Below are 13772 nucleotides of genomic sequence, written 5' to 3'. Positions count from 1 at the left end.
GTCTGGAGAGCTCCTGCCTGTCCCCTAGGGAACACTGCTACCTGCACCAGGCGTATTTTAGGAAAGCAAGCACGCACACCACGAGGAGCAAGCTAAGCAATAACGCTTTGACCTGCTGGGGACGCAATGTAAGGGAGGAATGATTCTCATCCATAGTCAGCCCCAAACCTCAATTTAAGTCCAAATTGTACAAAACCGAAATGCCAGCAGAGGGCAGCGCAAATCCGAGAAGTCCCTGGAGTGCCCCAGCCCGGCCACTCGTGGGGGACAAGGCTGTCACTCGCTGGTCCCTGGGACACCACCACCACTCCCTGCTCCACAGCTCTTCCTCGCTGGGAACAGGCTAAGTGCAGCAATTCCACCCAACACTGCACATTTCAGGTTTTCTCTTCCTTTCACACAACCAAGCTGCCCGCGAAGCTGAGGTGGACTGCCTGCAGGCAAAGGCAGTTTTTGTGTGCCCCAAGAGCTTCGTGGGGTTCCCCGTGTAGCATCCCACCGTGATGCAATGGCACAAGCTGCTGTGCTGTCTCAGGCATCATTTAACTTCTTCAAACCTGTAAACCTACAACTGGGGTACTTCTATTGTTTAAACAAACATAAAATGGATGCATCATTAAAGGCATCAGTGAGAACATCTCTAGAAAGAGAAAGTAACATTTCTTTTTGTTCACACCGGATAAAGCAAGCAGAGACCTCCACCCTGTCCTATTTAAAGCCATCTCCCATTAGCAGAGCATCAATATATCTCCCAATTTCAGCTTGCAGTCCCAACCATGAGTACTGTGGTGGGAAGACACCCAGATTGACAGCTCCAAAGCCATGCTCCAGCACTCACTGCTGGCACCCACATCACATCCCCCAAAGATAGAAAACAAAATGTATGTACACATACATAAGGAAGAAATCCAGAGTAGCTCCCAGAGGTGTTACGTCCAGTAAACACAGCCAGGAAAGGAGGGAAGAGCCAGCTCTCATTTGCCTAACCTGGTGCACCTGCACCCACTGAAAATCCCGATGCCAATTTGCTCCCATAGCAACTAAACCCACTCTGACACCTGTGAATACCATTTGCCAATCATGTTTTGGCCTCAGTCTAGGGCCTGAATACCTATTAAAACTTGTCCTCTTGATGTAGACTCAAGTCTTACCAAAGATACTACCACTGAATTTAGTATAATCAGGATACAGCTATCTCACCTTTTGAAAAAGAACCAGCAATTATTAATCTCATTAAATACTGTATGTTATACTCCAAACTGACTAAAAGCGGTGCACACATTAATTTAACTTCCAACAACCTTAGTCAGGAGATAAACTTCGATTCTGCAGCTTGCTTCTGGCTTTTCTCACTGTAATGGCACCTCTAAACTGTCAGAATTTGTATTCCAACAAGAATAAAAATAAACAAACTATAACCTTCTGTATCCCATGCAAGGCTGGGATCCTGTTTCCCCATCAGAGCCAAGGGTCATGTCTCCTTCCTCTATCTCCATCCACCTTCTCACTTCGATTCTAAAAATTCACATCTTCTGCACTGAGTGACATTTAGAGCCAAGTGTGTTTGCAAGTGACATTCTCATTTTGTGCCTTGCTACCATTAAGCTTGGAAAGATACCCAGCTTGTGCCCTCTGATCATCCTTGCTCTTTATGAAAAGGACAAACTTACTTTAATGGCATAAAGAAATAACCATAGAAATACAGAATAGTTTGAGTTGGATGTTTTAAAGGTCACCTAGTGCAACTCCCCTGCAGTGAGCAGGGACACCTCCACTAGATCAAGTTGCCTAGAGCCCCATTCAACCTGACCTTGAGTATTTCCACCCATGGGGCATCTACTGCATGTCTGGGTAACCTATTGTAATGTTTTACCACCCTCATTGTAAAAAAACTTCTTTCTTATATCTAATCTAGATTGATCCTCCTTTGGTTTAAAACATCTTGTTCTGTTGCAACAGGCTCTGTGAAAAAGATAATCATTACCTTTCAGGTTAGAATTTACATGTTGTGATGTATGGTTCTGATGTGATTTCTTAAATTAGTTCACCAGTTCAGTACCAGTGATTTTACTTATTCAAACACTACACTTGCTTGTCTGGTCCAACACTCCTGTCCACAAACTAGCTTGCACTTAGGCCTTTCAGCAACCTTAACCATTTACCCAGCACACAGAAACACTACAAAGCTAGGTCCTACAACCACATTTTCATAGTGCCAAGGTTTGCAAACAACAGCTGGGGATGGACAGGAACTTTCAGGTGAGCTTGAAACTTTCTAAAACATACTCTTCCAGAGACAAGGCATCTGCTGTGCACAGAAGGCCTAGGGGGATAGGTTTACAGAAGTAGGCCACTACTTGAAATAGAGGAGTAAACATTGTGTTCTGGTAGAAAGAAAATGAACCAGTTTACCAAAATCAGTAGCTCTCTATATAGCAGACTATGCCCTAGTTATGCCACATTCTCCCTGAGGGAGGACAGTTTATGTTTCCCACCTCCAAACAGTTTGTGTATAGCACTGCACCAATAAACATCCATGGGCACCTGATCTCAGTGCTAACCTGTGCTCCTGTGACTCACATCCATTCTGCTTTCAAGTAACTGGCCAGTTTTTATTGATCTGAAGGTTTATTTAAACTTTCATACTGTACTTTGAAGAACCACACTTCTGTAAGTGCAGAATTTTTCCAGATTGGACACTAGGACTGTTAATACTCATTCACATGAGCTAAGAATTTCCAAACAGAAATACAACACCATAGAAGTCTAACTACAATAACTGCATATGGCAATGCCATATTTAAATACTTACAGCTATCTGGCATTCCTTTGAAAATTAACAGCTGATGTCGTTAGTATAATAAACTTTGCCATGCTCTGTTGAAAGCAACTTCTAACCACTTCACATCTACAAAATTCTGACATACTGGTATTTCTTAAACCTGCAGCAATAAGACAAGAAGGAAACTAGTTGAGAACATTTCTTTAATAAATTATTTTTAAAAAATAGTGGTGAGTTGCTTCTATACAGTATTTACTTTCAATTTTATTTTAATAAAGTCTTTAGGAGGTGAACATGTAACAGTGTAAAGTCATTATACAAAAGCTTTGCACAAAACATACTGCAATTACAGAGTAGTAACCAAAATGAAGCAAGAGAAGTATGAACCCCAAACAAAATGTTCCATTTACTGAATAATTTCCATGGAGTTGTGCTTGTCATCTTCTGGAATATCTGTTAAGTGATGAAAAAAAGGACGACCGTGAACACAGCCTTTATTTTCCTTTCCAAGCTGTTGCTTCATCCTGTAAATTGTGTTTTGCACATCTTCTTTTGACAAATGTAAGGGCAGCTGCCGAGCTAAACGTACTGCTTCTCCCTGTGGAAAGGAAAAACAAAACCAAAACCCCAATAGTTTTAAAGTACCACTTTTTAGCACATTATCCTGGAGCTACCAGAAAGCAAGAATTAAGCACTCACTGTTTAAAGGTCATACTTTTCTGCTGCTAAACATTCCAAATCTCAGAAATCTAAATATAACTTTAAACATATCTTACTGGTCAGTTCATGACATTTCTACAATGGAGGTATGCACAGTCAGCCCCTTGGTTATGTTTGCATTCTTTTAACCTACTTTTGCAAGATGCTTTGTGTTTCTTATTTCCTGTTGTCACCAGCATCAGCTGTACATGTTTAGCAGTTCACAAAACACATTTCACACCATAAACTTTATAAATATAATAAATTAATTCAAGCAGTAAGAAAAATTTGAAAGATACTATAGCAAAACTTCATAGATTAATTTGTATTTACTATGGTCTATTGCATCCACTTAACACTAGAAAGACGTGACTGCTAAAGCACCCACCCTCAAAGAGCTAAGAAACTTCAAAAAGAAGTTGTTTCATCCTCCAAGGTGGGCCTTCCTTCCACTGCCTTCTCTTCTGTGCTTAAGTCATGTTGCCTAGACAGAAATGTATGTGGCACACATACCTCCCTTCATACTGTACAAACCTGAGCACCATTCATAATGATTCAATCAAAATGATTTCATTTTCTTTGTCTGAGATTTTTTTCCCACTCCTCCAAGTGGGAAAAAGATCACTGTGGACAGTTTCATACTCTGGAAGGCTGCTGCTTCAGCCATTACCCTATTCTTTCTTCTGCATCTACCAACTGACAGCAAAAGCTGCACACATGCTGCCTGCTCAAACATGAAATTAATGATTAAAGCTGTGATTCTGAACATGACAGTGAATGCATGTCCAGTGTTTACCTCCCAGAATGGTCAAAAAATTCAGTGTGTATTTCTGAATAACAGCTTTTATAGCTGTCTGGGCTCTTTTACAAACCATTCCTGTCTCAATACTGAACTTATCCCTTCTTTAAGCTTCTTTTCTGAGTGCATGAGAGTAGTTCAGTAGCATGCAGCAGAATCACTTGCTGCAAAGGCAGGTTACTACCCCCAAAAGACAGGGAAAGATTTGTAACACTGCTTAGAAGATAAAACACATACCCTGAGTAAGTATGTGCCTAGGTCCCAGTTTGAAGTAACCTGATTCAGGAAGGCATGTTATAAATGCTTAAATAAGAAGAGAGTTTACATGTATTTTAGTAGCTTTTTTGAAGAGAATTAGTATTAAAGAGCATTAGTGAAACAGCTAGACAAGAAGCCATTACTACTATTGTTGGTTACTCCAGTTTTAATTAGTACCACATCTATTGGTTGTCTGTGAAACTTCATGCCATTATTGTCTCTGAATGGACAATTTATTTATTTGCACAGAAAATATTAACATAAGTCACTGCCATTCTGTGGCAGTTTTGTATCCTAACATGGAAAAATGCCTCTCCAGTCTGAAAAGTGCCTTACAGAGGAAACATTTAGTGAACATCAGCTTTTGGCATGTGTTTTACTGGGTGACTGCTTTTGGGTATATCTGATGGAAATATTTTGGTAAAGAATACACAACTCAGAGAGGATATGATACTCTCTTTTTCAAGAGTAACTTCTGTTTAGAACACAATGAAATTAATTAAAACACAGTCGAAGAAAGATTTTCAAGCTGTTTCAGGAATTATTACAAGTTTAGCTAGCTAATACTAAACAAAAGCTTCTGTCTCACCTCCAAGTAATTTATCACTTTGAGAGGCCTACATTCATATACTTCCTTTGCATTTCTGTTAACTACTGCATTCAGAATTTCTTTCAAATCAGAAATTCCATAATATGGCAGACAATTTGCCATCCCTTCTATTTCCAGATGACTTTCTGCAGCCGAAGCACCTGAAAATACAAAAACAAAAAAGTAATTCATGCACTGCTTTAATTTCTATTCTATAGCAATTCACAGAAAATTAAACTGATGCAAAGTGATTTAGCGCTTTAGTCCAATACAATTAGGCAACTTTTTTGTTCCTTCCTTGGAATGAAAAGCATTTATTTGCACAATGTTTCATTATGATGATGTGTGTTTATTCACATCACAAATGTCTCAGCTTACATTAATCCAAATCCTAGCTGGCACTGTTTAATGCTTAAAACATTTGCAGCATTCCCAGCCTTGAGCACAGCTTTAATTAAAACTTCTGTGACTTTAATTCAGCATATATAAAATTAGAGTTGAAGCAGTAAAACAGAATTTAGTTTGAAAAAAAACTAAAACAGTGTTGGCACTATTTCCTATGTAACTGGTTTAAACATCTGTAGAGTTCAAATGTTATCATAACAAATTCTGATTCTAGTGAAATAAAAAGCAGTTTTCTTCTCCTACCACATCTGAGGAAAAGTTCACACCCATAAAACTAGAGGCTCTGTGACTTACTTTATATTATCATTCATATGGTATCACTGTTGGAGCAGGGAACACTCCGAGTAGAAATGATGAATAAAAAATTAAACAGCTTTTTTAACAGAGTATCTAGTCAAGCACTGAGGTCTATATGATTTCCCTTCTTATTCACATTACAGGAAAAAAAATTGACATTTTTCCTGTACAGCAACTTTTTTCCCACTCCCTGTTAAATGCAAGATCTCTGGAGGTCAGGCTCACATATTCTCACACAGTCCTTCAGACTATCCTCTCATTCATGCTGGGTGCACAGAAACCTCAGCCCAACCTGCACAGCTACTTTCCCTTTTCCTCCACTACAAGTCTAACAAGTACTAGCTTTGACACAGACAGCACAGAAAAATTGAATTAGTAATGCAAATAAATCCACTCTCATGTAATGGTTCCAGGTAGGATAAATTACCTTCAGCTCAAGCCACAAATGGTTTTTGTAAAGTCAAAAGAGCTGGAGACAAATAGATTGCTCCAAAATAAATTAAACTAACAAACTATCACAAGGGATAATTCCTGTTCCTAATCTAAACAATAGCATGAAATATTCCAGAAGGGAGAGAATATATATGCAACATAAGTCAGCAAAAAGTACTTTCATTAGCAGGTAGAATGAAGCTGAGTTAACCATGTCCAGGCACTGTTTATTTGACAGTAATTAAATAAGAGCACAAATGAACAGGATAACTGTGCAGATTGAAACTTTTCCTAAATATGGGTGTGTCACTGGGTAAATAATGCTCTTGGGCCTTTTTAAGCCTCATGGCATGAGATACTTTGACCAGTGGGAATTCGATACAGGCAACAGTCCCTTATCCCCCCTCCCCCCAAAAATCACATAAGCTTCTCCCAGCTATGTATTAAACACTGCTTTACCTCTCAAACTTTATTTCCTTTTTCACCCTTTCAGCCTTGTCTTCCTTCTTTTTATCAAGCTGCCTTTCCCTAATTGTGGCCAGCAAGCAGAGACATATTTTTATATAATACTGGAAACTTGTGTTCGGGTTCAGCTTAAAGCAAAATGTTGAATTATATGAAAGTTTGCCAGATATAAAGGTGAGAAAAGATGATGTACTATGCTAATATTTCCTCATGGGCAAGCTTGCCAGTAAGAGACAAGAGGAAAATATAAAGTCTCTTTTAAAAATCTCCTTCAGCTTTTTTCTATTAATTTTTGTCCTATTTTTGATTTAATTACAGATTAGGTTTGAGGAACTATTCCAGACCATTTGATTATGTTGCCTTCTCTCTAAAATGAGAACTCAGTCTAATTGAAAACCTTTCAATAATTATCCCTCTATTTGCTACCAAAGACATAACACAATTCTTTTTCAAGTTTCAAGTATTTAAACATTCAGTTTAAAACTTTATATTTCTTGTGCTCCCTTTTAAAATTTTATGACAGTGAGGTTCAGATTTGCAAAACATTTCCTCCTATAATCTTAAACTTCACCAATAGCCATTGTTACATCTGCAAATTTTGAAAGCCAGATTTGACTTCACCATTTTCCTCTTTCATCTGAAAGTCAAAGTGGGTTTGAAAGAGTTTAATGTAAGAACAGACAATACAAACCCTGGCTAAGGGAGGTTTACTTCTTTGGTAATTCTGTTTGTGTGCCATTTTCCTTTTCTATTAACATTCTTTGGACTGCAAAGGAGCCCAGTTGCATGCTGATTAACAAGTATTTATCTGCAAGTCTCTGCAGGAACTCTGATATTGGCAACACTTGATTATATAAGCAGATGTCCAAGCCTCAGTGTACTTGTAAATTTTTGACAAAATATATATTAAGATTTTTGAGTATTCAAACAGCAGTCCTTAAACAGTTGCCATGGTAGTTTCTCTGAAATACTTTGCAACTTCCAAGGAAAGTATTTCCATGAACAAATAAACTAGCTTTTAAATGAGTAAAAATGTGGGTTTCTCATTGTTACAAGTTTCCCCTTTCTCCTTCCAAACAAAGCATTTACAATCATCTTTGGATAATTTCTTCTTGATAGCCAGGAAAAACTGTTCCCTTCCATCTGCCACCTAGATTAGGTGACACTGTAACACCATCTATCTCTCAGATTATGGTCAAAACCCAACAGAAATTGAATTGCAGCATGGTTTTGCACTGGTGGGTTACAAGAGCTGAGGCAGTTTATATCACCAAGAACAGTGGGTTATTTACCTATTACTGCTCTTTGGGGCTTTATAAGCACATTATTTGTACATACTCACGTTGACTACACAAGGCAGACAATTCTACCCTAAAAGCCTGCCTTGGAGCATGGCCCAAGACCCAGCACTGATACAATTTGACACACCAAGGTGTGTTCCTTGGTCTCAGTTTCTCTCCAGCCAAGAATTCCCATCTCTCTCTAGGCCTTTCCCAAAGGCAAACAGACAGATGTGCAGTGAAGGCACATATAATAAACACATCTTAAGAAGAACTGGACAGAAAGTAATCCATCTTACTTCTTGAAATGTTCCCTGCACGTAGGGGTCACTGTGAGCAAACAAATGCCTGGCAGGTCCCAGAACACTGAGTATTAAGTAATTTGCTTTATTAAGTAAAAGCAAACAGACTGCTCTCCCAAAGGTAGCATCACTTGAAGCCTCAGTAAGGCCAGAACATGAGGGGGTGGGAGGGCAGTGGAAGACAGACTGGAGCTCAGCGTCACAGCTTTGCAAATTACAACAACTGGCACATTCCACAAAGAAACCATTGATTTTGCCTAACTGACACACTGACAGCAAGAAGTGTTTTCTTGGCTATTTCACAACATGTTTTTCACTGGGAGATATCCAGAGAAAATTCTAGTTAAAAACTCCTTAGACTGATGAGCAGTTAATATTGAGAGAAACAGGGAGACAATACAAAGATCTTTGTCTACCAAAAACATGAAGCAGATGGGGCACTTCCAAAATCTAGGATACTCTGGCTGCAGTCATACAGAGTCTCTGAAGAGTGTAAAGGTAGATTACCTTCCTGTCTTCTAGCAAGAACACATTCAAAAGGCAGACTTATCCTCAAATGAAACAATAGGCAAGCAAGGCCTCCAATTCCCACACTCAAAAATTAACATCCAAAGGTGCATTTGTAAAAATACAGACATTTAAGCAGTTTTCCCACCAAAATGGCAGAACTCCATGTGGAACTGAGTTCTTGTCAGGAAGAAAACAGCTAATTAGACCTTTCAAAAATCTACTAGAAATAGTGTATCTAGTGCCACATGGTGCCGTGGGGTTTAGAGCAAGGCCTGTGAGAAAGACTCCTGGTAAATGAAGAGAGTAAATAAAGCTCAGAACCACCCCACTAGCTGAAACATATTGACCATTAAAGAACAGAGCTGTGTTTTTATGAATTCCAAGCACTGCAAGGGAATAAGATTCAATTTCTGAGTATTAATCCTGAGATTAATGCAAGATTACTGAGTATTTTTTAATCCTATGAATGACACTACCCCTAACATGTCATCCAAATAAGAAAAAATTAATACTTCATGGGTGGGTTGTTTTTCAAGTAAGAAACCATATGAATGAAAATTTTCATAAAAAGCCCCCCTGTGCCACAAATTGCCAGAAGTTAAGATTCTGATCTGCAATGAAGCATTTTTAAAAAAGATCAGTTGAGATACAAGCCTAGTGCAACACAAGAATTACTGGTCACCTTCCAAATTAGGGCAGCTGCTTAGGGTTTTTTTAATAAATAAACAGTTCTGTAAAACACTCCAACACCACAAGGAAATAAGGAATAAATCTATGGGCCTATATTTAAATTTAAATTATAATAATCATCTAGGAAACTGTCCTAGTGGAGTGCACAATACCAAAGGCAAGAAGTTCCAAATTAGTATCTGGGTATTATGAGTAGACATAAAATATGGTAATGAGCAGCAATGCTCTGGGTCCTTCTCTTCTTCTTTGGTATAAGAATATCTGTAGAGATTTAAAGAGAAATAATCAGTGCAACCTACTAGACAAAGTCCTCCTCAGAGACCACCATAAATCAAGGAAAGCCTCTTCCATGACTGAAACTGCTGAATGTTGAATTGGAGCAGCTAAATTTCCTTTGCTCTTATTTTGGGAGGTATCTTAGAGCCAGTGATGGCATCACAGACTTACTTGTATGGATCAACATATTATTTTGCAAGAAGAAATTACTAGAAATACCACTAGCATGTTGAAATTCAAATCTTAAGAAATCAATCAATCAATCAATCAATCAATCAATCACAAATTTGCTTGTGACATAAGAGAACCTCTCTGTCAGAAAAAGTAAACTTTCTTCTACAGAAAATGAAACTCTTCACTCAGGATGAAAAAGGAAGCCATACACATTAACAAGTGCTAATAATGAGAAATCAATCAGCAGTCAGAAAGGAATATCTATTATGACCATATCAGGGCTGAAGTCCCAGAGGAAAACACAGACTTCTGAATATGCTGCAGTGGACCCTGACAGAGAGAAGAGAGTTGATAGTTCAGTTCAGCTGAGAAACAGCAAATACTAGGACTGATCCAATTAATCCAAAAAATTAGGTAAAAATTAGTTACAAAAGGTGTGTGCACAGAGTTCTGTGTGTTCCCATGGATGCTGCTAAGGAGAAACTCCAGTTACCACAGGTTAATGGCACATTTCCATTCTAGGACCATTCCACAGCAAGCTGTGACTTTATCACCCACCATGCAAAGTAGGAACCTCTGGCCCAAAAAATTAACACTCTATCCTGAAGAAACAAAACTTTACTGAAGGAAATTCTAGTTCAAAAACATTAGAATGCCTCTCTTTCAGGATGCATCTGAATTTCAAAAACCCCACAAAAATAGACATTGAATGCAGACAGTGAAAAAGCTAATGCTTCTACAAGGATTGTGGAATGATGTTTTATGAAACAAACTGGATCTTTCAGAGCTGAGAAATCCTACAGAATACCCAGGTCTAAGTGGCACAAATCACTCCTGGTATGGATCTTGACAGTATGCAGGTCCCCTTCTGTAAAGACTATACAAGAATATACGAACTAAATAACCTTAAAATTCATACTGAAATTCACAGAGAAGGACACATTATGAATGTTAAAAATTAATAGCCATGTGTCTAAAGATGAACTCTAATAAATATTTGTAGAAGATAGTGTATTTCAGGGGCAAGCTGAAGAAAAAGAAGAGAAAATTATTAAGTATTAAGTAGAAATCCTTGGGTCAGTTGGAAAAAAGCTGGGATAAATTCCATTTGTTTGCTGGTATTTCTACCTTCATCTGCAGTGGTATGCTCTTTTAATAAAAGAGGCTGTAACTGCTATAATGTCATCAGCAGAAGCTTATAAACATGACTGACAAGACTCAGATGTTATTAACTTTTCAGTCAAGTAGTTAAAATAGAAGACTGGGACAAAGAACTGAACTAGATTCTCATTCTTCACTGGGCTATTCTCACAGTTCATCAACCTCCACAGTGCATACAAAGCACTTTAACTGTAAGCCAAATGAGAACAGTTCCCTTGAGATTTCATTTTCTTAAATTTACATCTTAGGAACACAGGATGGGAAGACTACTTCCCAGTCACAGTGTCAAGTCCTTTGCTATTACAGTGTTGCAATGCTGCTCTTAAACTTACCAAGCTGCTTTAAAGTAGTTTCCCATTTGGTTCTGGCCAAGACAGCCAATTTTGCTCACAGTAGCTAATATGGAGCTGTTTTGGATTTGTGTGGAAGCAGTGTTGGCAATACAGGGATGTTTTTGTTGCAGCTGAGCATCAAGGCTCTTTCTGCTCCTCACCCCATTCCACCAGTGAGGAGACTGGGGGAGCACAAGGAGTTGGGAGGGGACACAGCTGGGCAGCTGACCCCAGCTGAACAAAGGGACATTCCAGACCATGTGGCACCAAGCTCATGGGACTAGGGGAAGAAGAAGGAAGTGGAGTGCTGAGATGATATTTGCTCTCCCAAGTCACCATTACATGGAATGGAGCCCAGCTTTTCTGTGGATAGCTGAACACCTGCCAGCCCATAGGAAGCAGCAAATTAATCCTTTTTTTTGTTTCATTTCTGTACACAACTTTTGCTTTATCTGTTAAACTGTCTTTGTAACTCAATCCACAAGTTTTCTCACTTTTACACTCCCAATTCTTTCCCCCATCCCATAGAATAAGTGGCTGTGTGGGGCTGAGCTGCTGGCTGGGGTTAAACCATGACACATCTGCAGTACTATGAGATTGGTCAACAACCCTCTGTTGTTGCCTAGAAATAAACTAGAAATTAAACTCTTCACCCAAGATGAAAAACGAATTTTCACATTCCATTTATTCATGTCTAGTTAACATTAACTAGATTTTGAGCAAACTTAGAATATTAGGAAGTAAAAAAAAAAAAAAGCTGGTGAGCAAAACTGGAAAATCACAATCCCATACTTGCCTAGGGAGATATATAGACCTCCTCAGCTTTTGATTTGCTTATCTGAATAAAGCATGTAAGACTTGCCTCTTTCAGTACATGCTTTATTTTCCTAATTATTCATTCCATGATTATTATAATGATTAATACCAACACTTTTTCTAGTAAGGTTCTGGTATTTTGTAAAGATTTATTCAGTCAGAAAGAAGTTTCCTTGTTTTTGCTGTGCATGATTCAGTAAAGAAAACAGCTTTGGCTCTGTTCTTCACAAGAACCAGCCTCTGAGTGAAGGAGTTGGTCTACATCCCTTTTTTTGTACCTACCCTTAAAAGATCCCATATGTTACAGTACATCTGTCATCACTGTACATATGTGGGGATCTGTAACACATGAAGCTATAGCATTTCTAACAGCTCTTATGGCCAATCTTTTCCCTGAGCTGTCAGCTAGGTGCTATCCCCAAAGATGATTGCTTTTCTTGGAATTCGGCTATAGAATTCGTGATCTGCAGAATCAACCCTGGGCCACCCCTGTGTTCCTAATGCATCCCTAGAAATCATTCTTCAGACAGGTGTAAATACTTCTGAGCTCTCTTGATAAAATAAAAGAATATTGCAGAAAATGCATTTATTCTGTGATCAACAGAGAAGTATTGAAAAATATACTCCTTCAAAAGATGTTCAGATCAAACTCTGAGAAAAGGTGTGGTGATCCTTTGACCATCTCTTTGCTGGCCCCTTTGGGCTCTAAGTTACAATTTTAATAGAAAAGTATGACATTAAACAGGATCCAGGTTCATACTGGACCTCTTCAACTGCTCAGAAGTACAGGAGTAGTCAGCTAAAGCCCATACTTGTAGAAGGTGCCTGGGCTAAGGAATTCTTATCAGTTTAATATAAATTCTGTCAGAATGGCAATAAAGGATATGGCCATTGAGCACTTTGAGAAAAGAAGAAAGAAGTGAGGAAAACATGGATTTCAGAGCATTCTTTGAAAAACTATTAAAGTCTTTTGTTCAGGCATCAGTTTCCATTACTCAATGTTCTGTGTGGAAGATTAAATTATTTGCCAAGAAATAAAATCTCAATGTTACAGAAAGCAGAATGCTAGTGCTTCAAAAGACAAGGTGAGGCAAAATAACATGATCCACATTAACAATAATTTAAATCATTAAATCATAGGAAACAAGCTTCAATGCAACTAATAGATTTTAAAACCATCATACCTTCTATCACTTTTATCTGGAATCCATTTGCTACAAGCCTTGGATCTGACAAAAAACCTGATCCGTGGAAACTCTGGTAATTCTTCTGCATTTTATGAAGAGCAGCCATATACTGAGATCCACCAAGAAGACTGGAAAATAAAAAAATCCCCAAAATGTTAAAAACCAACATCACTTATGCAAAAATTACAACTGTGCAAAAATCACAGAAAAAGGTAGCAAGTGATAAGGAGTGATCAAGATTTTTAGAAGTATTTTGGAAAAGTAATTTGTTTAAAGAAACAAAATGAGAACTATTCACTTATCTTAGTGAGGGATCAA

At 38.3% G+C, this 13772-nt stretch overlaps 2 protein-coding genes across 4 annotated transcripts in view; both read right to left on the bottom strand.

Moving 5' to 3' along the window:
- The window catches only part of LOC306804772 (small membrane A-kinase anchor protein), a 73781-nt gene extending 72801 nt beyond the window's left edge, over positions 1 to 980 (bottom strand). The window contains exon 1 of one of the 2 annotated variants that reach the window (XM_079311792.1): positions 896 to 980. The gene's annotated coding sequence lies outside the window, so the exon portion shown is untranslated. The remainder of the gene's footprint in view (positions 1 to 895) is intronic. The other variant, XM_079311794.1, reaches the window with a different exon arrangement.
- A 1990-nt stretch (positions 981 to 2970) lies between these two features.
- PMS1 (PMS1 homolog 1, mismatch repair system component) overlaps positions 2971 to 13772 on the bottom strand; it is a 43378-nt gene continuing 32576 nt past the window's right edge. Inside the window, exons 11-13 of one of the 2 annotated variants that reach the window (XM_079311762.1) lie at positions 13452 to 13582; positions 5128 to 5288; positions 2971 to 3380 (exon numbers count right to left, since the gene is read on the bottom strand). In XM_079311762.1, the coding sequence (XP_079167888.1) occupies positions 3189 to 3380; positions 5128 to 5288; positions 13452 to 13582 (484 nt within the window). In that variant the 3' untranslated portion in view covers positions 2971 to 3188. The remainder of the gene's footprint in view (positions 3381 to 5127; positions 5289 to 13451; positions 13583 to 13772) is intronic. The other variant, XM_079311761.1, reaches the window with a different exon arrangement.

The sequence above is a fragment of the Erithacus rubecula genome, assembly GCF_903797595.1.
Source record: "Erithacus rubecula genome assembly, chromosome: 8".
NCBI lineage: Eukaryota > Metazoa > Chordata > Aves > Passeriformes > Muscicapidae > Erithacus > Erithacus rubecula.
The sequence above is the reverse complement of the archived record's forward strand: the minus strand, read 5'-3'. Positions and strand labels throughout refer to the sequence as shown.